The sequence below is a fragment of the Euprymna scolopes genome, chromosome 15 (assembly GCF_053919585.1).
Source record: "Euprymna scolopes isolate OS-2025 chromosome 15, ASM5391958v1, whole genome shotgun sequence".
NCBI lineage: Eukaryota > Metazoa > Mollusca > Cephalopoda > Sepiida > Sepiolidae > Euprymna > Euprymna scolopes.
The window spans coordinates 120,317,604-120,344,516 of NC_136496.1; the positions used below are offsets into that span (position 1 = coordinate 120,317,604).

At 36.0% G+C, this 26,913-nt stretch overlaps 1 protein-coding gene across 1 annotated transcript in view; it reads left to right on the forward strand.

Moving 5' to 3' along the window:
* Positions 1-26,913, forward strand: part of LOC145294096 (tribbles homolog 2-like) — a 63,462-nt gene that overhangs the window by 31,199 nt on the left and 5,350 nt on the right. The window contains exon 2 of the mRNA XM_080141163.1: positions 24,759-25,051. Within this exon, the coding sequence (XP_079997289.1) occupies positions 24,759-25,051 (293 nt within the window). The remainder of the gene's footprint in view (positions 1-24,758; positions 25,052-26,913) is intronic.

Consider the following 26,913-nt stretch of genomic DNA (forward strand, 5'->3'; position numbering starts at 1 on the left):
GCACTATCCTCGCCACTAAGAAATATTTAGCTGATATCGCCTTGTACGGCTCGGTAAAATGTATTCACCCGGACAATGGGACTGAATTTACTAGTAAAGACTTTGAACTTCTATTAATCATCATATTAAATATGAGAAATCAGCGCCGTATTCCTCATTTCAAAATGGCACTACTGAAAGAGCGTGATGGACCCTTTTTAAGATGGCAAGATGTCTACTTATCGAATCAAAATTAGCGCATAATTTATGAACGTACGCTTTAGTGGCAGCATCATACATCAGAAATAGATCATTCAATAGAAGATTGGGCAAAACCCTGTATGAAACGTTTTACGCTGTAAAACCAAAATTGAACCGAATGCATATATTTAGTCCAAATTGCTTTGCATTTATAGAAAATACCCGTAAACTGAATATTAAAAGCGAAAAAGGTATTTTCATATTTTACAATAAAAGCAGTCCAGCATATTTAATCTACTTTTCAGACCAAAATGCCGTTAAAAAAGGTTAGATGTGTAAAATTCAATGATACATTGAATTTAAAAAATGACGAACGAATGGAGGAAAAATGTGAGGAAATATTACCTAGTATTTTAATCGATCACACGGAAATAATACTGACGAGAATTGCAGTAAAACTACTGACATAAATATTAACCCTGCATGTCGATACCTGATAAGGGAGTGAAAAAGGCTAGACTTCTTAAAATTTGAAAAGATACAAGACTACACAGTATTTACTGTTATTCGTTGAAAAGCGCATCAGAAAGTTATAATGAGGTGATTAATTCAGAAAATCACCAAGAATCGAAACAAGCTATGAAATCCGAATTGAAAGCTTTATCTGAAAATAATACATATGAAATGGTGGCAAAACCAAAGGATAAGAATATAATTTCTGCTCACTGGGTTTTCTCAAAAAAAATCATAGTTTCTGGCAGGGAAACTGTTAAAGCAAGATTTGTTGTAAAAGGTTTTTCACTAATTTCTGGAGTGGAATATTTTGCAACATTTTCACAAACGGCAAATTTAACAACAATTAGAATTTTATTACAATTTGCCGCTCAATACAATTTAAAAATACATCAAATGGATGTAAAAAATGCTTATTTAAATGCTCCGATTGACTGAAATCTATATTTACCCTCCAGAGAGATTTAAAATGAAAATTGCTTGTCTCAAATTGTGACAACACTTCAAAAGATGTTAAAAATAAATTAAATAAAAAATTTAGAATGGCCGATCTTGGACAGTTGTCATGGTTCCTTGACCTGTGAAAATGAAACTATAACAATGAACGAATCGCGGTACATCGAAATAAATCCTGCTGAAGTTTGGAATGTGAGATTGCAAACCGCGTACAACACCCGTTGAGATTGATATAAATAAGAATATAGAGATCAAAACTAAATTGATAGCCGATCGATTATACAGAGAAATCATTGGAAGTCTAATCTATTTGATGACCGTGAACTAGGCCTGATATATTACACTGTAACAAAGCTATCTCAAAACTTATCAAAAAAACTGACAATTAAGGACCTTACTTGTGCAAAAAAAAGTCCTTCGTTATCTAAAAGGAACAATCTTTATTACTTAAAAGTTGACATATCCTCTAAATTTAGAAGGGTTTTCAGATTCGGATTGGGGTAAATTTGAGGATAGAAAAAGTATAATGGGATACTGTTTTAGACTGTAACAGACTGAACCTATGATCTCCTGGAAAACTAAAAAACAAATTGTCCTTTCTACATGTGAAGCAGAATTTGTGGCCCTTACTCATTCGACACAGGAGGAAATTTTTCTAAGCACCCTTCTAAAATCTATTTTAAAGTCAGATCTAAGTAAAAAAAAAAAAAACTATAGTAATTCATTATAACAATCAGAGCAGTATCTTATTAGCAAATAATTTTATGATTCATCAAAAGCCGAAACATATTGATATCAGATATCATTTCATAAGGGATGAAATAAGTAAAAAAATCTGTTACTCTTAGTTATGTAACATCTGAGAATAATATAGTCGACATGTTCACTAAACCTATAAAAAGGATAAAATTAAAACATTTTATAGCCAAACTTTTTGGAATCTAATCATGAATGCATCTATTTTCAGAAACCCAAAAAGAGAAGCATGAGAAGTCGAAACAACACAAAAGGGAAAACATGAATGAATAAATAATAATAATATTAATAATAATAATTGTCCCGGGCACGACGTTAAACTGTGACCGTTTTTATCTTACTAACCAAATTAACCAACTAAGACCTAATAGAATGCTTCCAGTTTTTATTTAAAAAAAAAAAAAAATGTGTGTGTATATATTATAGTATTATATCTGTATGTATTTGTTTGTATATACAGGGTGACCCAAAAAAAAAAAAAAGTTAAATGGAGGCCATCTAGATCATATGCTGTAGAATGGAGAAAAAAAGCCAAAGACCCTAGTGTTTTGATGTGATGTTTTGAATATAATAAACTAGTTATGACCAAAGTTTCATTTCATTCGGACAAAACATTAAGAAACGGGGGCGTAATTAGAGCTGGGTCCGTTTTTTTTTTGGGGGGGGGGTCACCCTGTATATTTGAAAAGTGTGTATATGTATTAAAAAAAAACTTAATGTAATTAAAAAATGGCTTCTTTTTGCATGCATTATACCAATATATTGATATATATTTTTTGACCAATGAGAATAAAGACAAATTCCCAAAATGAAGGAACAAAAAAAAAATGAACAAACAAAAAAAAAACGAAAAAAAAATGTTATTCTATCTGTTTATTTTATTTGTTTTTTATTTTTTTGTTTTATTTGTTTTTTATTTTTTTATTTTATTTGTTTTTATTTTTTTATTTTATTTGTTTTATTTTATTTGTTTTTTTATTTTATTTATTTTTATTTTATTTGTGTTCTGTTCTCAAGTCAAACCAAATTGAATCCGAAAGGACTTTTTCATTATATCAAAAAAGGATTGTGTTAAAATGTTTTTGACTCATAATGTGGGTATGACTTCAATGATTTCGATGATCGTTTTTATAACCAGTTATAACAATCAACCAATCAGACGCTTCAAAAGTTATTTTAAAAGATGTCGAATTTTGGATTCAGTCAGTGCGCTGTTGCCTCTGTCTCGAAGCGACTTAAGATCAGGACTGCATTGATTATTCACCGCCATCTTTGTTACTAGGAATTACTTAACACTCAAAGACTATATCGATTCTTTGCCGATTTGATTTACTGCCGGCATCTTTTTTCAACATAATGCATCAACACTTAATATACATATACCTAATATAATCTTTCCAATTTTCGATTCACAAATAATAAAGGCTCCCTAGTCAAAGTCCGTCCATTCTGATTGGCTAAGTTCTTAAATTCTCATATTTCGGAATCCAATTTTTCGATTTATAAACGAATGCTTACTTCCATTAAAATATGGCGTACTTTAGAGACATATTAATGCACCCACCATTAAGTCCATTAAATCCATAGGTCATTACAGTCGTGTAAAGATCGAAAAATACAAGACGTAACAAACGAACGTTAAATATCCAGTTTACTTGCTTTCTTTTACAAAGTTTACAACACACTTTCCACTATAAGAATCTCGTCGTCGTCGTCAACACTAACTACAGCCCTTTCAATCGATTTTTATACCATTACACACAAAGTGTACATTGCTGATGCTACAAATCGACATATTACGTATCTATTATATATTGAAGAGTTTAGCTCCCAAATATTTGTGTCTTTTATATTAAGATTTTTCCTGACAAAAATAACAAACAAAAAATAAAAACAATTTACCAAAAAATAAAAATTAAAAAAATTATGGAAGTTTCTTTGTGTTACTTATCTTTTCAATGCGATTTTATGACACATATATATTTGACACACATATATATATTTATGAAACACATATTTATGACATATATATATATTTATTTATTTATGACACATACATATACTTATGACACATATATATACATATATATATATTTATGACACATAGGGTTTCTGATATCATGATAATGACTTTCGCAGGTCAAATTGTCACCGACAAATAGTTTGTACGTATTAAGGTTATGCTTTCCAACAGCCAGCCAAACAACGCACGTTTTTGGCCTTTGGCAAGACTATTTGTCAGCGACAATTTTAAATGTGTTATTCGTTTACAGATCACTCGAAAAACTTTAACTGCCGTCAGATTAAGGTGAATGTGAAATGCTGTAAGAAACTCCAAATTTAACTTTTTAACCTTGAACGTTGTAATGCTATATAGGTATTACGGCTATATTGAAGATGTTACGTCCGGACTAACTTGAATAGGTGAACTCCCAAATATTTGTTTTTTTTTATGCTGAAAAAAAAAAATTACGGAAGTTTATTGAACGAATATAAAGGTTGATGTGAAAGGCGGTAAGAAACGATCATTCTTTTTTTTTTTTTTTTTTTTTTTTTTCAGTTTGACCCATTACCTTTATTAATGCTATATAGAGAAGCCAGCCATTGAAGATATTAACTCTGCACTAATTTGAAGAAGTTAGCTCCCAAATATTTGCGTTTATTTTTAAAAAAAATTATGCCGAAATAAAAATTACGGAAGTTTATTTCATGGCTTAAAACTATTTTACTTTTTGCGAACAATTTCATTTCCGCAACATATTTGATTAAAATTCTGTAATTGTTTGGGAAAAATCGTAATAAAAAGATGCGATTATTTGAAAACTAAACTTTTGATTATTAAAATTATATGAAATGCGTCGCGTTGAAACATTTTAGTTCATTCTTTTGTTTTCATCACACATTACAGGCGGACGGTAACAACTGCTACCTAATAGGCTACACTACCCTACTTTTATTTGACGGGTTAGGTGAAAGCACAAATTAATCACAGCACATAATCAAATCCCCATGTTAAGAATGGATCCATAGATACTAACGTTGTTACTTTGACACGGTACATTCATTTTGTCCACGGGCGCCAGCGCCCGCTATTTTTACTGGTCGGCAGTGGTTCCCACAAACAATCGTAGTTTATTTGTTTTTTGTTTGCTTGTTTTTTTTTTTTTTTTTTTTTTTTTTACAGGTGAAGTGGGAGGGGGGGCATACTTTCACCAGGCAAAGCCGGTATACGGGTCCTGCTAGTATTCAATCATCAAATAAGGCTTGACACAACTTTTAATTTTTAATTCGAAAAATTAATACATAAAATAAATAAATAAAAAAATAATGAAAAATATTAAATAATGAAATTAAATAATTAAATAATATAATCAAATAATGAAAAATATTAAATAATGAAATTAAATAATTAAATAATATAATCAAATAATGAAAAATATTAAATAATGAAATTAAATAATATAATCAAATGATGAAAAATATTAAATAATGAAATTAAATAATTAAATAATATAATCAAATAATGAAAAATATTAAATAATGAAATTAAATAATTAAATAATATAATCAAATAATGAAAAATAAATACATAATATCAAATAAGGCTTAACACAACTTTTTAAATTTTAATTCGAACTGGAAAATATTTTTTATTCGACATTACAAAATCGCTTTCGAATTTCGAAGAGTCACAAAGTAAAGACGTGTCTGCGATTATTTTAATCTCCTAGTAATCTATAAGATTGGCCGACTTGTGTTCTATTTATGTGACCCTTCGAATTTGATTTGGGAGCTGTCGATAAGAATATAATTTCTGACTTGAATTAAAAGTTTGGTCAAATATTTGCTTCTAAACGAAAATTTCCAGAATATCAGTTTTTGGTCGTCATTTTAAACTGTACCGATAACAACATTGTTTCATATTCACATTTAGTTTCATGTTTTGACATTCACCTTGCTAAGTTCAGAAACAAACTAGATCCTTGACCCGTTCGGCCAGTATTTCATATATATATCTCGCGCATTAAAATGAAATTCTCGGGAATTTTTAACAATAGTCAACAAAACGAAAAGGGGATAAAAAATATGTAATAAAATATATTTGTGTGTGCGCGCGCTCACGGCATAATCGCGTTGACACACCGGTTCTCGTCAGATCACCGGAGTTAAGGAACGTTGAGCCTGGTTAGTTAGTACCAGATGGGTGACCATTTGGGAATCCTAGGCGCTGTATGTGCTCTCCGCTTATCTCGGCATTTGTTTCCAGTCGTTTTGTACATACACTCCACTTGCCATTAGTATTTAACATTGTCGACTCAGGAAAGATATGGTTGGGATTGCGCACCTCCTGCCACAAAAATTTCACGTGCAGGCACCCCTTCTTCGTGAGTATCCATAGTCTGTCAAAGACTGAAGGGGCCTGTTTTTATATAATAAATGTTACCAAAGGTAGGATAAGTTACTCTTATACCTACCTGGATAAGTTTTCTGTGTTGAAACTTATTTTAAATCGTTTATTTACTTTGAAACAAAAGTAGTCTCAAGCATGGTGAATTATGACGAAAAAATGTCTGTTTCGTTACAGTCATTTGAATCTTCGATAATCACTCGAAAATTAAACAATACTGGTAGAGCATTGCAATATTGCACAATTAATGGCATATATATACATATATATATATATAGAGAGAGAGAGAGAGAGAGAGGTTAAATAGTTTGTGTGAATGAAAGCGATGAGAGGATGGTGGTGGTTGTGGTGGTGAAACCTGCAACTATGCGAACAACAAGTGATAGTGAGTCATCAAACATGGCGGCTCCCATTCAAACTGCCTATGCTGCAAGAGGGGGGGGTGAGACTCGCTGGTGAAAAAAATGGGGGGGGGGGGCGAGCAGGTGTGTAAAGGGAAGTCTGTAATTTTACCTGTTCACGTTATTCATCTATACAATTATTTATTAGTCAACTTATATGAAGGAAAAGCAGGAAAAAAAGAGTATACATGGAGGGTGGGGACTACATGCATTGCCGCCGTAAGAACAGGTATGCAGGTATAACAGCAACACGGCTTTCTTCAAAGTCGGAAGGTTAAAAATATACATTTTTATTTGCATCAGTTTTTAAAGATTTAATTAGAAATTTCCCTTGGTGAACATAAAAATGAAGAACGGGGTTAATTTATTTTTATCTCATCGACTTTATTACAGCAGTTTAGATTTAGAAGGTTTCTTTGGTTGGAAAACGGAGAACAAAGGTCACAAAGGGGTAAGGGCACAGGTTTAAAAGGGGGGTATAATTAATCGGAATATTTAATCGAGAGATATAAACAATTCAATTAGGACCAGATAGAATAAGATATGGCGAGAGGAATGGAATGATGTAAAAATAAAGAGGAGGAGTCTATGACATCACAATGTATTTTAAATTTGTAAAATCTTTTGACTATAATCCTTCTAAACAAGATCCAGAATAGTTAGCACTCGAGAAGGCGGTTAAAAGAAAAACTGAAAGCGCCAATTTTTGCGTGGAAACTGTGTTTTGGGACATTTTTCTTTTTATAATAACCTTTTTATATATATATATATATATATATATACGCTTGAAAATAAGTTAAAACACAAAATATCCAGATATGTGCGTGTGTGGGTATATATAATCACACACACACCAAAGCAAACATAAGTTATTCTTCTACCTATCTGGATATTTTTGTTTCAACTTATTTGAAAGCGTTTATTTATTTTAAAATAAAAATAGTCTGTTAAGTTAGCACAAAAAGGGCAGTTTTGTTGTAGACATTTGAACCATTCAAATTTAAACAAAATACTAGTAGCTAGCTATTATCGCGAGTCCAAATATCTGTAACAGAACTCCCATTGTTTTGCGCTAACTTAACAGATTTGATTCTATTTTTGTTTCAAAGTAAATAAGCGCTTTAAAATAAGTTAAAACAAAAAATATCTAGATAGGTAGAAGAGTAACTTATATTGGTTTCGGTAACTATATATGTATGTGTGTGTGTATTGAAAAAAAAAAAACAATATAATCTTCTCTCACTGCTGCCAGCTGTTGCTATTTTCCATTTTTATTAAATTTAATTTCTTTTTAAATGTTATTTTCTTAGCAATTGTAAGATATTAAATGTCTCCCCCTCTCCCGCTTTTATTTTACTTGATTTTAATTATTTGTAATTAAAATCCTATTTTTTAAGGTTTTTTTTTTTTTTTTTTTTTTTTTTTTTTTTTTACAATTTCTCTCTTAATTTAGATTTTTTTTTTTATATATCCGCTACCATTAAATATTAACATTCTTTTAAAAATTGATCCATTTTTTTTAAGTTGACCTGATTTTTGCGTTTCAAAATATCGAACGGTTCCAAAATAGTTGAATAACGAGATGTTTCTGTTCGTTTTTTAAATATACATTTTTATTTATAATTAAGATGATTTCCTATTGTAGATCAATTAAATATGGTGGATTCTTACTGAAAACAATTCCAATAATAATTCTGCTTTGTCCTTTTTTACTTTATATTCTAAAAATCTCATTTCCTCTGGTTACATTTCTAAATTAACTTCTAAATCAACCATTCATATTCACAATTGAAATATTTACATTTCAATTTTTTTTTGTCCTTTGTTTTTGTTTTTTGTTTTTTTTTCTTGTTGCATACAGCCATTAAAATCAAGCACTCAAAGACAAAACTCATTAAGAATAATGGCCTGCCTAGCGTTTACCATTCGTTTTCTTGTCTTATTTTTTTTTAATTTTTATTTATTTTTTTTTTTTTTTGCTTAATCAAAAACAGAATTTCCAAAAAAAACTTAATTATCAAACTAAGTCCACCATTATGCATTTCTGTTTATTTGTAAATAGGTCAAGCATTTTAATATTTTGTTAATTGTTGGAAGGGAAGAGATAACGAATTCTGGTGCTTGCCCAGAAATTCTTACACGAAAAAAAAATCTATATATGATGTACGTGACGAAAAGAAAATATCATCCACCAAAAATCGTGTTAACTAATGAAGTAGTTTTGTTTTTAAATTAAAAAAAAAATCAAATTTTATGGCTAAACTAAGCTTGCGACGCCATCATCAAATGGGTCTAAAGAAATGTGGGAGATAACTCCAAATCGAAGTTTTAGAAAGCCATTCTTAACTGGGGTGGGGGCATGGGAAAACTCAAATTCGCTCAAAAATGATTTTCTTAAAAATAAAACTACTTGATCTATTTACGTGATTTTTAAAATAGTATATTTTTTTCCGTCACGTCATACAGATTTTTATTTATTTTTATCGAGGAATTCTGGACAAGTACCTGAGTCCGTGATCCTCCGAAATTTGAAAGGAATTTTTGAAGCATTTAAACGGTCGAATAGAAAGTCATTAAAACAGGTTTTAAAATTATTAGCAAAAATTTTCATGGATTAAAGGATTTAAATTTCTAAAAGCTTTTGTATCCAATAATTTAATAAGTAGAGATTAAAACATTACCTTAAAAATAGTTATAGTTTTATAAAAAGAAAAATGGTTGAATTAATAATTTAATAACCAAACGATATAATTGAATTCAGCTTTAAAAATCTTTAAAAAAATAATTTGGTCAAAAAGAAAACTGCATAATGGGGAAAGGATGAACAAATGTTTCAGTCACTCTGCAAGTCGAAAATGGAGAAGTCGGTAACTTTTAAAACATGACAAAAAAAAATACAGCGTTTATTCAAATTGGCACTTATGGTGATAATTAAGACAAAGTCTGTATGATGCACGTACTCATTACAGAACGAATATGTCATATTCCAAAAATTACGTAATTTCATCAAATTTGTTTATTTATTCAAGAAAATCAAATTTTACGACTTAGCGAGTCGTAGTGTTTTCGTCGGCCATGATGAAATCCGATGAACTAAATAAGGGGAGACAACTCAAATCAAAGTGTCGAAGTGAAAACTAGCCTTATATTCAATACAATTTAGTAGTAAAATCGTAAATTTTGATTTTGAATAAGCAGCAAAAATACCTATAATCTCACATAAATTCTATTAAATGTTGCATCAAATAGACCCCAAAAATGTCACTAAATTATTTCACCATTTTATATTTTTATATCATCTACACGAATTTTAGTTTTGATTCGCGTAAATTTGTTAAACAATATATTAACCCTAGCCATCCGGCGTTGTCCAGGAGTGTTTTTACTTTTTTTTTTTTAAGGATTTTGAATATTAAATTTCATTATGGCATTTATTGGCCATTAAATGATTGTTTGAACCAATATGCTTGGGTAAAATTCGGTGATCTTTTTTTTTCTCGGTTTCTTTCACGACAATGTTGACACTTTCCAAGCGTCCTTTTCTCAATTGTAGATGCATAATAGTAATTGGATTCCTTATTTATATTTAACGATAAAAACATTTTTAATATCTAAACATTTTTTCTCTATTTTTTCCAAGGCCGCAATCTTTATAAATTTCCCTCGTAATACATGAGCATTTGCTTTTAAAATTTTTTACCCTGTAAATTATGATGTTCTACTTAACAAAAAATTAAAATGGTTTACTTTTTAAATCGAAATGCATCGCAGTGGATTAAAAATATATAAGCTGTTATTTTTTAAAGTTCATTTTAGTACTTTTTTTTAGTGCATTTTTATTTCAATATTTTATTCAATAGTGTGTAGTTCACGTAGATGTGAGAAACGCAACATCTTTTTATTAATATAGATTAAAAACTAATTTGACTTAGTTTTTGAAATCTTCCTTGTTCATAAATTTTATATATTTTGTTTAGGTTTATGGGGGAGGGTATCAAAAGAAAGTTGTTTTTTTTATTTCTTTAGTTGTTTGTTTTATTTTCCAATTTCTTCAAATTAGATAATTTGATTTGCTCATAAAACCGTTTATTTTAATTCTATAATTTTTTTTTTTTTTTATCCATTCTGTCCGCCCACACATTTTGGTAAAGTGGGGAAGGGGGAGCTATATCTATTAGTCTCCTTCATCCAGACCCCGATTTTTTATTATTTTTTATTTTTTTATTTATTTATTTTTTTTTTTTTATCTTCATCATCGATTCCCATTGATAAAAAAATACACTGACTCAACAGATGATGAAAGCAAAGAAAAAGGGGAACTGCAAACTTTATTGTGGCTGTTATGACTCCAGAGAAGGAGGTGGTCTTTGAAATTGATTTCTACTCCAATTTAGATCCTTCCATCCTCATCCCATCAATCCCCGGCCCTCCCCTTTCTCCCAAGTTTATCAAAGACGACCACCCCCTCTCCTTCGCTCCCACCCCTCAGCTGTTTGTGTATACGTTTCTGAACAACTGTTGTACCGAGCTAGTGCAAAGATGGGGGGGGGTATATGATGATTATGGTTGCTAAGGTGATTAGTCATATTCTCTCAATAGCGTCATGGTAACACATACGCACACAAACACGCACGAACACACTCGCATACAGCCGTACACACACACACACACACACACACACGAAGTAGCAAAAGCAGATGCTGCTGCTGTTTGGCTACCAAGAAAATAATCTAAGCTGTGGCCCTTTTTATTTTTTTCCCCTCCCCCTCCCTCATCTGCAGCTGCATCACGACTGCTCCTGCCTTGTTCGACTGCCACGGGCACCTATAATGACTAACGGTTACATTCGCTTCAGTGACTCACAACATACTCAGCGGAATGAAAGGAACTGCAACCAACTAATAGATCAATAATTTATATATATACGCACACACATACAGCATAAAAATATATCTATAGCAAGTAAGCTACATAGAAACGTTCATGTTTCATTTCCACGAGAAATCATCGAGCTAAATGTCTTGTACACAAACAGCTGAGGGGGCGAAGGAGGGTATACCGTCTTTGATAAACTCGAGGATGACAGGATGAGGATGGAAGAACGTAAATTTTCCCAAAAAAATTATTTTAACACTTACTGCAGTTTCACGGTACACCTGACCTTAAGGCGCACATTTTTGCCCCATACATCTGTATTTATTTGAGTGCGAGTTTAATCTTGCATTTCAATATACTGACCTAAGAAACCGTACTGGGATTTTGACGATCAGATCTATCATAAAGCTGGAATATAGTGTTAAGTCCCCTTTTTGGTGGTTTATTTATATATATATATATATATATATATATATATATATATATCTCAAAGGATTCCGAGTCTTTATATGTGCAAGATTTGCTGTCTTGATCCGGTTCTATTCTGAGTTGCTTTTTCATGTTATTGAAAATATGTATGATCAGTCAATAATTCATGGTGAATTAGATCGAAGCAACAGTTTTAAGATAATGTTTCTCTGATAGGTTATATATATGCGTGTGTGTGTGTGGTGACTAAATGACAAAAGACTATATTCCAAAGTTCATGATGTTGACCATCTTATTATTTATTCCTTTAATTCAGTTGACATTTACAATTCTTGACAGTATCTGTTTCGTAGCACAAAATCAATCACTTAATTATTATATCAATTAGTGAATAGAGTTTGCCTTTAACTCATCAGAAGAAATAGCAACAATCAATCCGTCAAAAGGAAATAAAGTGCGTTTTGACATGATTGAAATCCGAAAATTGGAAGAGAAGCTGTAAATACCTTATGTTTCCATTACGCCATTTTGAATTTAGAAATAAAGTCACTCCACCCATCTGTTCGTACTAACAAGTTCTACTAATTTATGTATATTCTACGAAAAATGTTCTATTTAATAATTAGTAAATATTAAATTATAATTAATGTATCTATATTTAAGAAAATAACATCAATCGATAATTATAATCCATTACACATGTTTTCATATATGAAGCAAAAAAAAACTGTTTATGGTTAATTTGAAACTATGCACTATTAAGCTCACTTAACTGTTATAATCAAGTTTATTATTACTTCAATTATAATTCTTAGTATTAGTTAATTCTAAATCTATAATTACGTTTGGTTGAGATTTATAATTTTACTAAATAATCCTTTACTGTCACTTGTTTGCCTTAAGCGAAAAAAGTTATAATTAGTTTAATTTTAATTTAGTATGATAGTTATCGCCCTTTGACCAAATCCATCGATATATTAACTCAATTTGTTTATCATTCTTAACACTTTCCATCCTTTAATTCCACTATTAAGTAATGTTTATACAGTTCTAATGTCTTTCGCTTAATATTATTTTGATTAATCAAGTGCATATTTAAAAATTTTAGTATTAAAATCATTTCAATCGATAGTTAGTATATATAATTATAGTTTACTTTAATTAATGTTCAATAGATATACCTTATTGTTTTTACACCCATTCTAACAATTAACACATTTGGCTTATATAAAGTTGGTGTTTAGGTTAATATTTGGGATCTTGATACTATAAATACATTTGTAATATTATGATTATTACAAATCTGTCATTCCTGTGCATAAACTAACATTCTTAGCAAACTAAAATTTAAAATGTCTAAATCTTACGATCAATCCAGAAGTTATAATATTTCAATTAACCACTTCTCTATTCTAATTTAATATTTAATTTTTCATCCGCCTGACAATTATAGAATGAAACTTGATCCACCACCGGGCTTTCGGGCTAGGTTAAGGTGTTTTTTCATACTAACTTTTGTTAGCAAGGACTGACCCCCTCCTTTGTGGGAGCTTGGACCCGAAAACCGATCCCCTCTTTTGGGAGACTGGAATCTCGGGACCAACACCACTAGCTGGTAGTTGAGACCTGCCTTTGTTGTTTTTTGCATGTTTTTCTTCGTTCCAGTCTCTTCCCTCTAGAGACAAGGAATGGTCTACTTTCTCACCACTTAATTGCCTGAGCAGCACTCTGACCTGCCAGGCCAAAACTGAGTCTATTTTCGCTGCTCTCCCGTTGGATTGAGCAAACAAGGTTCTCTTTCTCGCTTCCGTTGGGTAGTTAGTGGGTAGGGTGACGTGGGGGGGTAGGGCGGGTGCTTCGTTTCTGCTCCCCTCTGTGGGCAGAGATGTCTATCCCCTCTCTCTCTCTTAATTGCGACGCGGCACTCTGACCCGCTAGCACCCACTGCGTCTTTCTTCTCTGCTCTCCCTCCTCGCGGGAGGATTCGAGCTGCTAACCCGACCTCCCCGTGAGGGGAGGTCAAAAACACTAATCTCTTCTGAGCCCCCTCCACCCCCTCCATTCCCCTGGGTTTTCTTTTCTCCCCGCTACACTTTGGTCCGTGTCAGCGGCCAGTGCTGCCTCCACGATGCCAGGCAGGAGGGGTACATCACCCCTGCAGAGGACTCCCCATGTGAGGGAGCAAGTGCACCTTCCGACGACACGGAACCTGCAAACAAGGTAGGGCCGCAGCCCGCGGTGACCTTGGGAAAGAAGGGAGGGGTAGGGCCGCAGCCCGCGGCGACCCCCGGCATACCACCTGCAACTATTCCCCACGAGGGCGACCTGCCGGAAAATGCAGCCGCAAGAACTGCAGTCGAGGAAAATGCAGAAGGAGCTACGCCAGCTGCACTCCTGGACACCAATCCCACGGGAAGTAAGGCGGGAAATCAATCCCCTGCTCCCCAAAAGGGCAACACTCCAGTTGCAGCAGAGGATGTGGAAAAAAGGCTCCGACGACAAAACCGAGGAGCTATTTAATGCCACACTAGCCTCTCTGCAATCACTTTTTGACGAAGAGACCAGCGTTCCGCCTTCCAGTACTCCCCAAGAGGGCAAGAACGAGAAAAAGGAAGCCCGGGAAGGGGACAAGAAACCAACCAGTAGCAACCAAACTACACTGGTGGGAACGGCTCCCTGGACCACAGCACCTGCTACGCCAATGCCAGCAGCTGGGAATATAACCCCAGGAGGGGAGTCACCACCTACTCCCCAAGAGACGGCCACCCAGCAGTTAAGAAAGAGAAAGGGGAATGACCCGGAAAGCAGAGAAAGCCAGCACGCAATATCCAACGCGGATTGGCCAACTCTGACTGGTAAAGGTCAGACCCCCGAGCCAGCAACTCCCACAACGGCAGTTAGCAGAGAGGTGGGGGCCATCCTCAGTCAATACGGGGACGTGGAGGAAGTCATGCCAGTCCGCGATCTAAGAAACATCATGACTGGGGACTATAAAATCCAGATGGTCTTGGACAAAGCGGGATTCTACGGCATTCCGGCCACTTTGAAATTCGGGGAGTGGACGCTCTCCCTAATAGTGGAGGGGAGGAAGCCCCATTTCTGGCATTGCCAGCTACAAGGCCACATGGCCAAAGACTGCCCGAAAAAGAGTGGGAACAAGAACTCAACAAAAACGCAAAGCAAAGTTGCAGGGCCAGTCAAAACTACACCACAAGTCTCCACGCCAGCGCCAGCCACAAGCCTCCCAGAAGCACAGGAAGGTTGGTCGACGGTCACTAAAAAAGGGAAGACAGCTAAAAAACAACCCCCTCGAACAGTGACCAGAGACCAGCCAGAAAACAAGCAAGAAGGCACGGAAAACATGGACACGCAGGCACCCTCCTCCTCAAACAAGAGGAAGTTACAAGAGTCTGAGGAGGAGGTCGCATCAGAGGAAGAGGAGGAATCACCAGCAACAACAACACTGAGCGCGTCAGAGATCAGGAGGGCCAGGAGGAGGAAAAGCCGGAAGATGCGAGCTAACCCCTCTACCCCTACTGAGGAAGACACTTCCAACAAAACACAGGCTGATCCCACCACCCCAGCAGCCCGAACAACTCTCCCCCTCCCTCCCCAAGGCCCCCAAAAATTCTATATGCCCCCCCCCCATCCTGCGATAAATCACCCCATCAAGAGACTGTGAAAGCTACCCCTACCCCACCCCCTCCTCCCTCTCTCAACCTAAAGAGCCCTCTCCCCCAACAACCGCGGTTCGCAATGAGCGAACGAAAAAACTCCCATTCCTGCCAGGAGGTAGGATCTGCGAACTAGACCCACACCAAACAATACCGGACCTTAAAGGACAACAAAAGGTCCGGTATAACAAGCTGAGGAGTCTCGCCTATGTCGGCGGGGACAGCGTCACAGACCTGACCAAATTTAAAGACGCTCCCTTGTTGACCACTTTCGTTAGAGTCAACAAGGACTCAAGCCCTCTGGGCTATGATAGATGCAGCGAAGGATGCGATCCCAGGCCAGCAGCTGGTGGACAGGGACCATCGTTCATTGAACAATTTTTTCTACAAATGTGAGGACAGAGTCCCTGTGTACATCCACCCCTCTTTCTACAGGGCACTTAAACTAACCTTTCCCCTGGACGTGGGGGGTGTGGCCAAGGACGGAGTACCCTCATCAGACCTACTTACCGGCAGCCTCGGCCAGGCCTGCCACGTCCTCACTGCCAAGGATTTCAGACCCATCTGTGACACTGAATAAGGTAAGTGAACATGGCTTTGAACTTGGCTACATTGAATGTGAGGGGCATCAGGTGTCGAAGCAAGGCCTCGCGCGTTGTGAGAGACTTGGTGTCCCTCAAGGTAGATATTGCTGCTATCCAGGAGACCCACTTTATTTGTGACGAGGATTGTCAGGTGATGGTGAACGATTACGACGTTTACTCAGCATATGGCAATACTTATAGTCATGGAATCTCCTTGCTAGTGAGTTGCACCCTGTCAGCGTCGGTGAATGTTGTTCACACAGGCGAGGATGGGCGGCTAGTTGTTGTTGATGTTGCCGTTAATAGTAGTGTTTTTCGGATTGTCGCTGTTTATGCTCCCAATTCTGCTGTAGAGAGGGCATCCTTTTTTCGACGGGACGGTTAGTTTTAATGGGTGATTGGAATGCAATCCTTGATCCCAATATAGATAAGGTCGGGGGGGAGGTAGCACTAGCTAAACAAGACCTCAGCCGCTTGGCTAGCGAGCTGTATGAAGGTCCAGTAGTTAGGGCTGGATTAATGAAAGTTTCCAACGAGGCTGTGAATGTTGACGCTGTTGAGCGTAAGGCTGCTTTAAGGCGCGGTTCGGACAGGTACATTCGTAAAATACATAACCTGGAAGGACATGCCCTAGTTTCGACTCGGGAGATCTGTGAGGGGTTTCTGGAGCATCTATCGGTGCGCTTCACCGAACTACCCGGACTCAGGGTTGAGGAGTTTGGCAGCTATTTGGCTGACTCGCCCCGCCTCACGGCGGCTCGGGCGGCTAGCTATGATGGTCTTGTTACTGAACATGAGGTCATTACTGCGTTGAAGCAGGTCGGCTACAACAAATCCCCGGGGCTTGATATTTACCCTACGAGTTCTACTTGAGGCTGTCGCCCATGTTAATCCCTATTCTGAAGGATATGTTCAACCATTGGTTTGCTCAGGGTTCCATCCCTGGACAGGTGACCAAGGGAGTGATCACATTGCTGAGGAAAGGTCAACGGCATGGTGAGGTGGAAAATTTTGACGATTTTAGGCCCTTGACTCTGCTAAACACAGAGTTAAAGATTTTGACAAAGATTCTTGCGAATCGTTTGCAGGTTGTCATCACTGACTTGATCAAACCGGACCAGACTTATGTTGTGAAGGGGAGATCGATTCAAGACAATTTGCATTTGATACGCTCGATCATAGAGGGGACAGAAGACGACGCCGAAGCCACGCTGATCAGTTTAGATCAGTCCAAGGCATTCGATAGGGGTGACCATCGGTTCCTGGGAGCTGTGCTAGAGGCCGCCGGATTTAATCCGGACTTCCGCAAGTGGATCTTTGTCCTGTATGATAGGCCGACGGTAGCGGTGCAGATCAACGGTAAGCTGTCGGAGTCATTCGCTGTCTCTCGGTCAGTACGTCAGGGTTGTCCACTGTCGCCTCTGTTGTACGTACTGGCATTGGAACCCCTCCTTCGCAAGTTCAGGGACGAGGCGTCTACACCAGTCCTGCGCGGAATAGCTCTCCCTGGAGGCACACGAGCCAGGGTTTCTGCGTTCGCTGATGATGTCACCGTGTTCGTGTCTTGCCACACGGATGTTCAAGCGGTGGTCGAGGCACTCGCTCGATACGAAGAAGTCACAGGGGCCATCTTCAACCGCAGCAAGTCTGTCGGCCTGCGGTTGGGGCCTGGACCGGGGTAAACTCGCTTCCAGGTATTTTCAGCTGGACTGATGGACCGGTCCGTATTCTCGGTGTCTGGTTTGGACCGGGACTTCAGCTGGAAAAGAATTGGTCGGAAGTATATGGCAAGGTCAAATCGTCGGTGATGACTTGGATTGGAAGGAAATTGTCCTTGAAGGGTCGGGCGGAGGCGTGTGCTACATACGTCTTTCCACTCATCCTTTACCGATTGTCTGTACTTCCTCTCCCTGCAGAACGACTAACCCGCTTGCAAGGGCGCCTCGATTCACTATTGTGGAACGATGGTAAGCATTATGTCTGCAGAGAGGTCTGTGTCCAGAGTCTGAGCGAGGGAGGCCTGGGTCAGCCCAGTCTCTTGTGTCATAGAAATGCCGAGAGATTGGCTTTCCTTGGTCGTTCGCTTGAAGAAGACGCTCCTTGGGTCCCTGTGGTTGAGAACTCGTTTCCCAATCTCAAACCCAACCCCTCGGTAGAAGGTCGTCGTAGACCGAGGGGGGAGTCTAAGTTCTTCTCCGAATGCCGGACCGCTCTTAGAGCTTTGCCGGGGACCAGTGTCCTCGATCAGCCAAGAAAGAAACTTTATCGGGAGCTAGTGGAGGGGACCGCGAAGAATCCACTTTGTAGGTGGATGGGATGGTCGATGGAGGTTGTCCATTCTTGGAGTTGAGCGCCGGGACAGAAGATTCTGAACAACTCGGAATTTTCCCTCACCTGGCGACTGGTCCGTAACGCGCTGCCCCTTCTCGACGAACTCTGTCGGTATAAAGAACATACGAGGGGCTTCTGTCCGCGCTGTGACGAACGCGAGCCCAAAACGATCGGGCACGCATAGTTGCAGCCGGATCCAGCCCTTATTGGAGTACGTCGGGGATGGGGGGGGGTAACGGCTCGCATCGATGCCGAATGTCCGTTCGATCTCGACGAAGGTTATTTTGTGTACAACATGGAGCCGCCATTCCCCAGGGAGGAAAGAATGGTTTTCCTGGCGATCCTGGCAGTAGCGCGCATGGTGATTTGGATCACGCTCCTCAAGTTGGTCCGCGAAGGGACATCTGTTCCGGATCGGGATCTGATCGTTTACTTTAAACATTTGCTTAAAGTAAAGATCAGATGCGATTGGAGGAGGTTGCCTAGAGTGGAATTTGACAAGAGGTGGGTGCACAGCACTAGTTTGTGCATAAGTTTCAATACGTGTTCCCTCCTTAAGCATGGCACGGGCGGTGCTGGGGCCTTCGGAACCCATCCCGCTTAGGTTCTAGCTAAGAAAAACTTAAGACTCTTGACTGGTGGTATAAATGAGATCCTGTTCCTGATTTTATTTTTTGGTACTAGAGAACCTCTGAGTCTGCCCATCCCCTTTATGCCACATCCTTGCTTTTTCAACATCCCCGGTCACTCCCCTACTCAGAGGTCACCTTCCAACCCCCCCTCCACCCGTTGCTTTATTTTCTCCGACTTCCATTAAGATATTTTCCCCAATCCCCATTAGGGATCGCCCTGCTTGTTTTCGGTTCCCCGGAAAACAGTGGGGGGGTCTAGTCACCTAGATTAGTACAGGGGGGTCTCACTAACAACCGAGTAGGATTTATTTTTTGCTTTCGATATGAACACTTTTAGTTTTCCCCTCTCCACGAACAATCTTTCTCTTAATTCAAAAACTTTTTATTTTCTAATGAAATTGAACTTTATTTTTTCACACGTGCACACACACACACACAAAATTAATATAAAAAAAAAAAAAAAAAAAAAAAAAAAAAAAGATGCATACACAAACACACAGACAACTGTTTATTAATTGTAAATATGGTTTTGATTCTTAAACGCTGGGGATTTATTAGTTAGATTAAGATCCATAGAGTGAATGAGGTATTTTGGTAAATGTTGCCAGTCAAGAGTAAGACTCCAAAGTCTACATTTATTACTTTTAATCACTTTAGTTACAAAGACCCTGAACCCTTCCCCTCTCCAATTTCTTGTAGGGCCTTGTGCCTAATTTTGTTGCTTAAAAATCTTTTGTTTTTTACTTAATTGTATTTTACAAAATTTTAAAAGCAATAAAATATATAAACAAGATCAAAGTGTATTTTTTTTTTTTTTGTTCATTGTTAATTTTCAATATATTTTTAACATGAATAAAGAATTTAATATCTCAAAGTGCAGCATCTGTTCTTCAGATGCTGCACTTCCATTTCTTGTTCTCTTTTGGTGGAGGAGCAGTCCTTCACGACTGAGACAATTTTTTATTTTTGTACCTTTTCTCCACGTTAAGACGACTCGTTATGTTATATAAAGAGTTGATGTGCCATATGAGAAACTATCCAAATGCATCCAGATCAAATGCATGTGTATTGGAATGTGATTTTAATCAACTGTTGCCGTTTGAGTTAGCATTTCAAATGCTTTGCCGTGATTGAAAGAATATTGACCTGTTTTAGATTTCTTCTTTTCTCTCTCCTCTTCAGTTCTGCTTGCCTGACCATTCGAGTGTTGACTCATCATTCACTCAGCTTCTTTTACATATCCAAACAAAAAGACGGTGCCCTGTGCGTGTGGATGGATGTGCCTTTGTCAGTTTAGACGAAGTACATAGGACTTAAAAAGTTGCAGCAAAATTATGAATTCACGAAAGGGTTGGAGCATGTGTGTTCGGGAAATGTATGTGTTGCTTTTGTCACTAGATTGAGCATTTTCCACCAACTGAAGGGTGAGAAGTAAGCGATCTTACTGAATGGAGGATGAATATTATTAGCCATTTTAATTTGGGTCTATACTCACCTGAACTGACTACACATCTGTGTGTGCGTGTGTGTGTTACATATGTACATCACTTTCTGATGCTTAATTTGTTAATTATTATAAAAAGACGTGTGTGTGTGGCATGATCATGTTGACACACCAGTTCTCATCAACTGACTAAAATTGAGCAACATTGAGGCTAGTACCAGATGGGTGACAATTTGGGAATTCTATGTGCTGTATGTGTTCTCCGCTTATCTCAGCATTGTTTTCAGTCATCCTGAACCTCCACTTGCCACTGGTATTTAACAATGTTGACTCAAAGAAGGTGTGGTTGGAGATTGAGCAACTCTTGCCATAAAAATTCTATGTGCGGGTACCCTTACTGTGGGTATGCATAGTCTGTCAAGACTGAAGGAATCTACCATATATATATATATATATATATAATTAGGAGAACAATAAGAATGGGAAATGAAGTCACAAAAACTATATATTGGTAAATATAGATTGGTTCATTTATTCAATAAGGGAATACAAACAATTAGTTGGGGGATAGAAGGGACTCTATATGCAGAGATGTAAGATTTCCGGGATGGGGTTGAGATATTCTTAGATGAGAGAGGGATGTATTCCTTATTAAACATATCTGGATAAGTCAAGTTGAGCTTTATATTGCCCAGATAAGTCTCCTCTTATAGAATTGAGCTCACTCTTTTCTTCTAACGCACTAACATATATATATATATATATATATATATAATTTATTTCATGTGTTCACATACATGAGATAAAATATATTATGTAGCAATTTTCAATATTTACTTCACCAGTGCTCAACACATAAGTAGAGCTAGATAGAGGCGTCGGTGTTTCATACCCGTAGGGAATTGTCAGGCTAAGCACACTTAATTCCTAACACAAATTCTGTGCACTTAGCCTGACAATTCCCTATGGGGACAAAATACTAACTCTTCTGTGTAACTTATTTGTCATTATATATGGTGTTAAAATTTCCTAAATTGTGGCAATTGTTAGTGACCTGGAGGTAACGTCTTAGCAGGTGGAATCAAAGGTGACTTCGTGGCTGGGTTCAAATCTCCCAATCAGAAGGAATTGGCATTTCCTGCACTGATGATGTCAAAAGCATGAAACCCTAGTGTCTGTAGGTATAAAGAATAATTATATATAAAAATTTGGAAAAGTTTTTTGTTAAAATAAATTTTATTTTCCAATGACCTACCTTGCAAACAAACAAGTGTTTTTGTTCTCATTGTCGAAGATGATAGAATGGAGACAGTTTCCTACAACAACGTTTTACAATATGTATATGCATTCTCATATATATACATATGGATATACATATATGTATATATGTTTGTGTGTGTGTGTGTATATATATATATATATATATATATAACCTTTCAAACACTACCGTGTTTGAATATATGGTTAAGTGGCAGTTTTAGTCATTTAGAACTGCTTTAAAGCTTCACCGCTCACTCATTTTTCGACCAAATTTCAAACAATTATTACAGTTTATAGATCACTTCTCAGCTATATTATGAAAAAAATTTTCAATTTTCGTTCAGTAAAACAAAAGTTATGATGAATTTTCTAGTGTTCAAAATCCTAAAAAAATAACGTAAGGAGGTGAGCGACGTTTTTTATGACTTGTTTCCATAGCAACCATGTCGCTTCAGCAACTACTGTTGCTACCAATTAACTGCTCTCGTGAAAAGAGAAGTAACAAGTGAAATAGAAATAATGAAGAGATAATTGGGGGGATTTGTTTGAAAGCAGACGAGTGCTGTACATTGTTATTACATATGTGTATGTTATGTTTAGAGGGGGGGGGCAAAAGAAATAAGACTGAAATTAAACAAAGAACAAGTGAATTTACTGGAAGCTTGGAAAAATCATAGATTACAATAGAAAAATGTAAGCATGAAAATTAATATGGTTAAGCTTAAACATGGAAAAGTAAAGGACTAGTTGTTAAAACTGGAAAAGAAAAGGGCAAAATATTCTAGTAAAAAATATAATAAATGTATAACTTAATTCTTAATGCTGCAATATATATTTTTTTTTTTAATTCGATTATTTTTTTTATAATCAATTCTTAATGCTGCAATATATATATTTTTTTTTTTAATTCGATTATTTTTTTTATAATCAATTCTTAATGCTGCAATATATATATATTTTTTTTTAATTCAATTATTTTTTTTATAATCAATTCTTAATGCTGCAATATATATTTTTTTTTAATTCAATTATTTTTTTTATAATCAATTCTTAATGCTGCAATATATATTTTTTTTTTAATTCAATTATTTTTTTTATAATCAATTCTTAATGCTGCAATATATATATTTTTTTTTTTTAATTCAATTATTTTTTTATAATCAATTCTTAATGCTGCACTTTTTTAAAACCCTTATTTGAAGCTTTCCACAAAAACAGTCTTTAGTGCTAAGAATATAGAAACGCTCCTATCTTCCATATTTCTAGTAACGACAGTATTATCCTAATGCTATAAGTGTGTTTAGATCATTTTTTTTTTTTTTTTTATTTCATACAATGTAACATTCCACCTTCTGGTGCATCTTTATATTGCTGAAACATGAAAATAACAACCAAGATGAGAATTGTAGTCCAAACAATCCATACAATACACATCATCAATCCTTATCTCAAAAATTCTGAAACCTGCACCGTGTGTGTGTGTGTGTGTGTGTGTGTGTGTGTGTGTGTGTGTGTGTGTGTGTGTGTGTGTGTGTGTGTTTGGGGTGGAGAGGGCTCCCTTAAGCCGTGGTGAAGGCAACCTTTCTAGGAGAAGCAAATCTCTGATTTAAAAAACCATAAAGCGGGAGACCAGTACCCGCATTAAGCTGGTCTGCAGTTTAACTTGTTGCTGGCTATCTTGCTCTTGCTTGTTGCTGGATCTCAACATTTTGAACCGAGAGAAAGACTTAGCTGTCGTACAAAGCTAAGACTCTGTAACATCATCGGGGTATAGATACTCTCTCAGGCATTTGTCTATTAAAATGGTCCTGTGGCAATGGAAGTCATTTTGGGGCTCATAGACTTTAAGTGTCTGAGGGAGTGGCACTCGTCTGACAAGACGTTGCAATCATCATATATGTATATATATAAAGTGAGAATGTGTGTGGACATTTCAATCTATATACTTAACAAATTTTTGATCTAAAGACTTGAAATTTGGTGTGTAGGATATTCAGATATGCGGAAAACTTTTAAATCCGTTTTCATCCAGAAAAAAAAGCGCTGTTAAGGGGGTCAAAATTGAAAACTTAGTTCGTGGGCGTCATCATATTTTAATCTGTTTTTCAACTGTTTCATGAATTCACATGCGTAAATCATTTGCATGACAGATTATTTATGTTAAGAGTAAGTAGTTTTAAAACACTTTTTTAAAAAAATGCCACACTTGTCCAATGGTTATCGTACTTGACTCACTAGTTTTGATCTCAGCTTGAGTATTTTCTTTTCTTTTTTATTTTGCTTACAAGAAGTGAATGGTTTAGAAAAAAAAACAAAATACTTGCATGCACGTCTCAGTTTCTGTATTAATTAAAATATAATATTTACGTGTATTTTATGACCGGGCAACGCCGAGTTGCCTGCTAGTATGTGTGTGTGTATATATATATGTGTGTGTGTGTGTGTGTATATATATATATATATATATATATACACACAGGGTGAGCTCAAAGTATAAAATGCTTGTTGGCATATAAGAGGCAGACTTCACAGCTGTATAAATCAAGAAGAAAAACAGTTTGAGCACTTGCATTGATAAATAACATTTAATTTTCATTAATATAATTGTCTTATTACATATAGTTGTATGTATATGTGATCTCTAAATGTTTTTTACTGTCCGCCTACTTTTGGCTTGCCTTGTATAAATTACATATTGTGTAAAAGCTAGTTTATGTGTGTATACATATGTACATATGTATATAACATTATGCATGTGTGTACTTTTCGTTATTGTGATTAATGTGTTTATGGTTCCTCTGTTTTTCTTTTGTAGGTTTTCCCCGTTGAACGCTATCGTGAGGTGATCTGTACTTATTGGCAGGTAGACTCTCATCCAAATATTTCCAAGGTTGAAGAGGTCATCATCAAGTCGCAACAAGTTTACCTCTTCTTCAAGCGTAACTATGGAGATTTGCATTCCTACGTGCGGCAGAGAAAACGGTTGAAAGAAGCCGAAGCTTGCCACTTATTCAAACAGGTTGTGGAAGCAGTGTCCCATTGCCATTGCAATGGTGTCGTTCTGCGTGATCTCAAACTCAGGAAGTTTGTCTTTATCGACCCCGAAAAGTAAGTATTCGAAAATAATGCAATGTGCTTGTAATATCACCTGTTGGTGGGAACAACGTTTTAGATACAAAAGAAAGAACTGAAATTTCTTAGTTTATAATGGTTATTTGACAAGGAATAACAGGGCTTTACGTTGCGGGTGAAACAATCACAAATGTGAGTTGTTTTTTTTTTTTTAAGTGGCGTATAGAAATAATAAAACGCTTGTCTTTTGGTAATTGTGTTTTTTTTTTTTTTTTTTTTTTTTTTTTTTTACCGACAATCTTTCAAAGCTCATTCCCGAGTTAAAAATGTCTTTTCACTCAATTTTTTTTAATAAAATAAACAAAATCAAATTATTTAAACAAAAGTTTAATAGAATAATATACATTTTTTTAATTTTATTATCGAAGGCTATTTAAAAAGAAAACCTCTGAAGAAATTTGATTGTTTATACCTTCAAATCTCAACATAAAATTTGGTGTATATTTAGAATTACATTTATTTAAATATATATATATAGAGAGAGAGAGAATCTTTATGATGTACATGTTTATCATGGAACAAGTCATATTCCAAAAATCATAGTCCTGGATATGACCTTAAACTATATCTGCTGGTGAAGCCCCAGCTTGCGAGTTTTGGGGAGTGTGGAGCCACCCTTTAATTGCCATTGCTTTCAGATCACTCTGACCCGGAGTGGTAGTACCTGTTAGGGTCCCAACTATGGGTTGAATAGAAACCGATTTGAAAAAAAAAACATATATTCTATTAAAAAAATTTTCTTCAAAATAACCGAATTCGGCATTAAATAACCTGAAACGGGTTGATATGCCGTAAAACAAAAACAACTAACCAAACCAACGAAAAATCACATAGGTTTGGCTGGTAACTTTTCTATTTGGCTGGTAAATGCAAATAGTTGTCAAAGATCAACTAAAGATAAATTTATCCGTAGAGGCCGGCAAGTAAAGAAAGAATAAAACCTTTTCTTTTCATAAGATGCTGTGAAACGTTTGTTTCATCTTTTTAAAAAAAATCCATTTAAATAAACTGATTTCTTCTTCATTCTCTTCAATCCTGTGTGTATCTCTATTTCTATCAAGTTAGATAAAGAAAGAAAATTTATAAGACAAGACTTTTATCTGTTAAAAATGGGTAAAAAGTTATCGCCCATTGCTTTAGAATGATGACTTTATGCCAAACTTTTAAAGTAAATGTGTTATTATGGTAACTAATCCATAACCGTGCATCAAACAGATGCCATAATACGTAGTTCACCACATCTTATAAAAGAAATACAAAAATTCAGCCAGGTTAGCTTGGTAGTTTCTGAGAAAAAGAGTGAATGTGGTATTATAGTGATTAATCTCTAACTGTACATCAAACGGATATTATAATACTTATCTCAGTGCATCCTATCATGACAAAGGTTCATAGAAAATTAAGACAGATCAGCCAAGTAGTTTCTGAGAAAAGGTTGAACATACAGATAGTGAAATAGAATTATTAATTTTTAGCCTTGCATCAAACATGTCTTCATAGCTCGGATATTAATATCAAAGGAAAAAGTAAATCGTGATGGTTTTGATTCCCAGTGATGGCGCATGAGTCTTCTTTTTTTTTTTAACTTTTTAAATCCTTATATATTGAGTCCAATATAAGCTACATATCTGTGAAAGTGTCTGTGTACATTTTCCTACCAAATAACTCTGTCAATTTTTGGTCTACATACTCGAAATTTGGCATAACGGGTATTGAGATTTGGGAAAATCTTTTTAATCAATTTTTGGCCAAAAATTTTGCTATTAAGGGGTCAAAATTCAACGATTTGACCTTTGAGAACTCTACCAAACTCCTCCGCCAATTTTGGGTCTAAACAC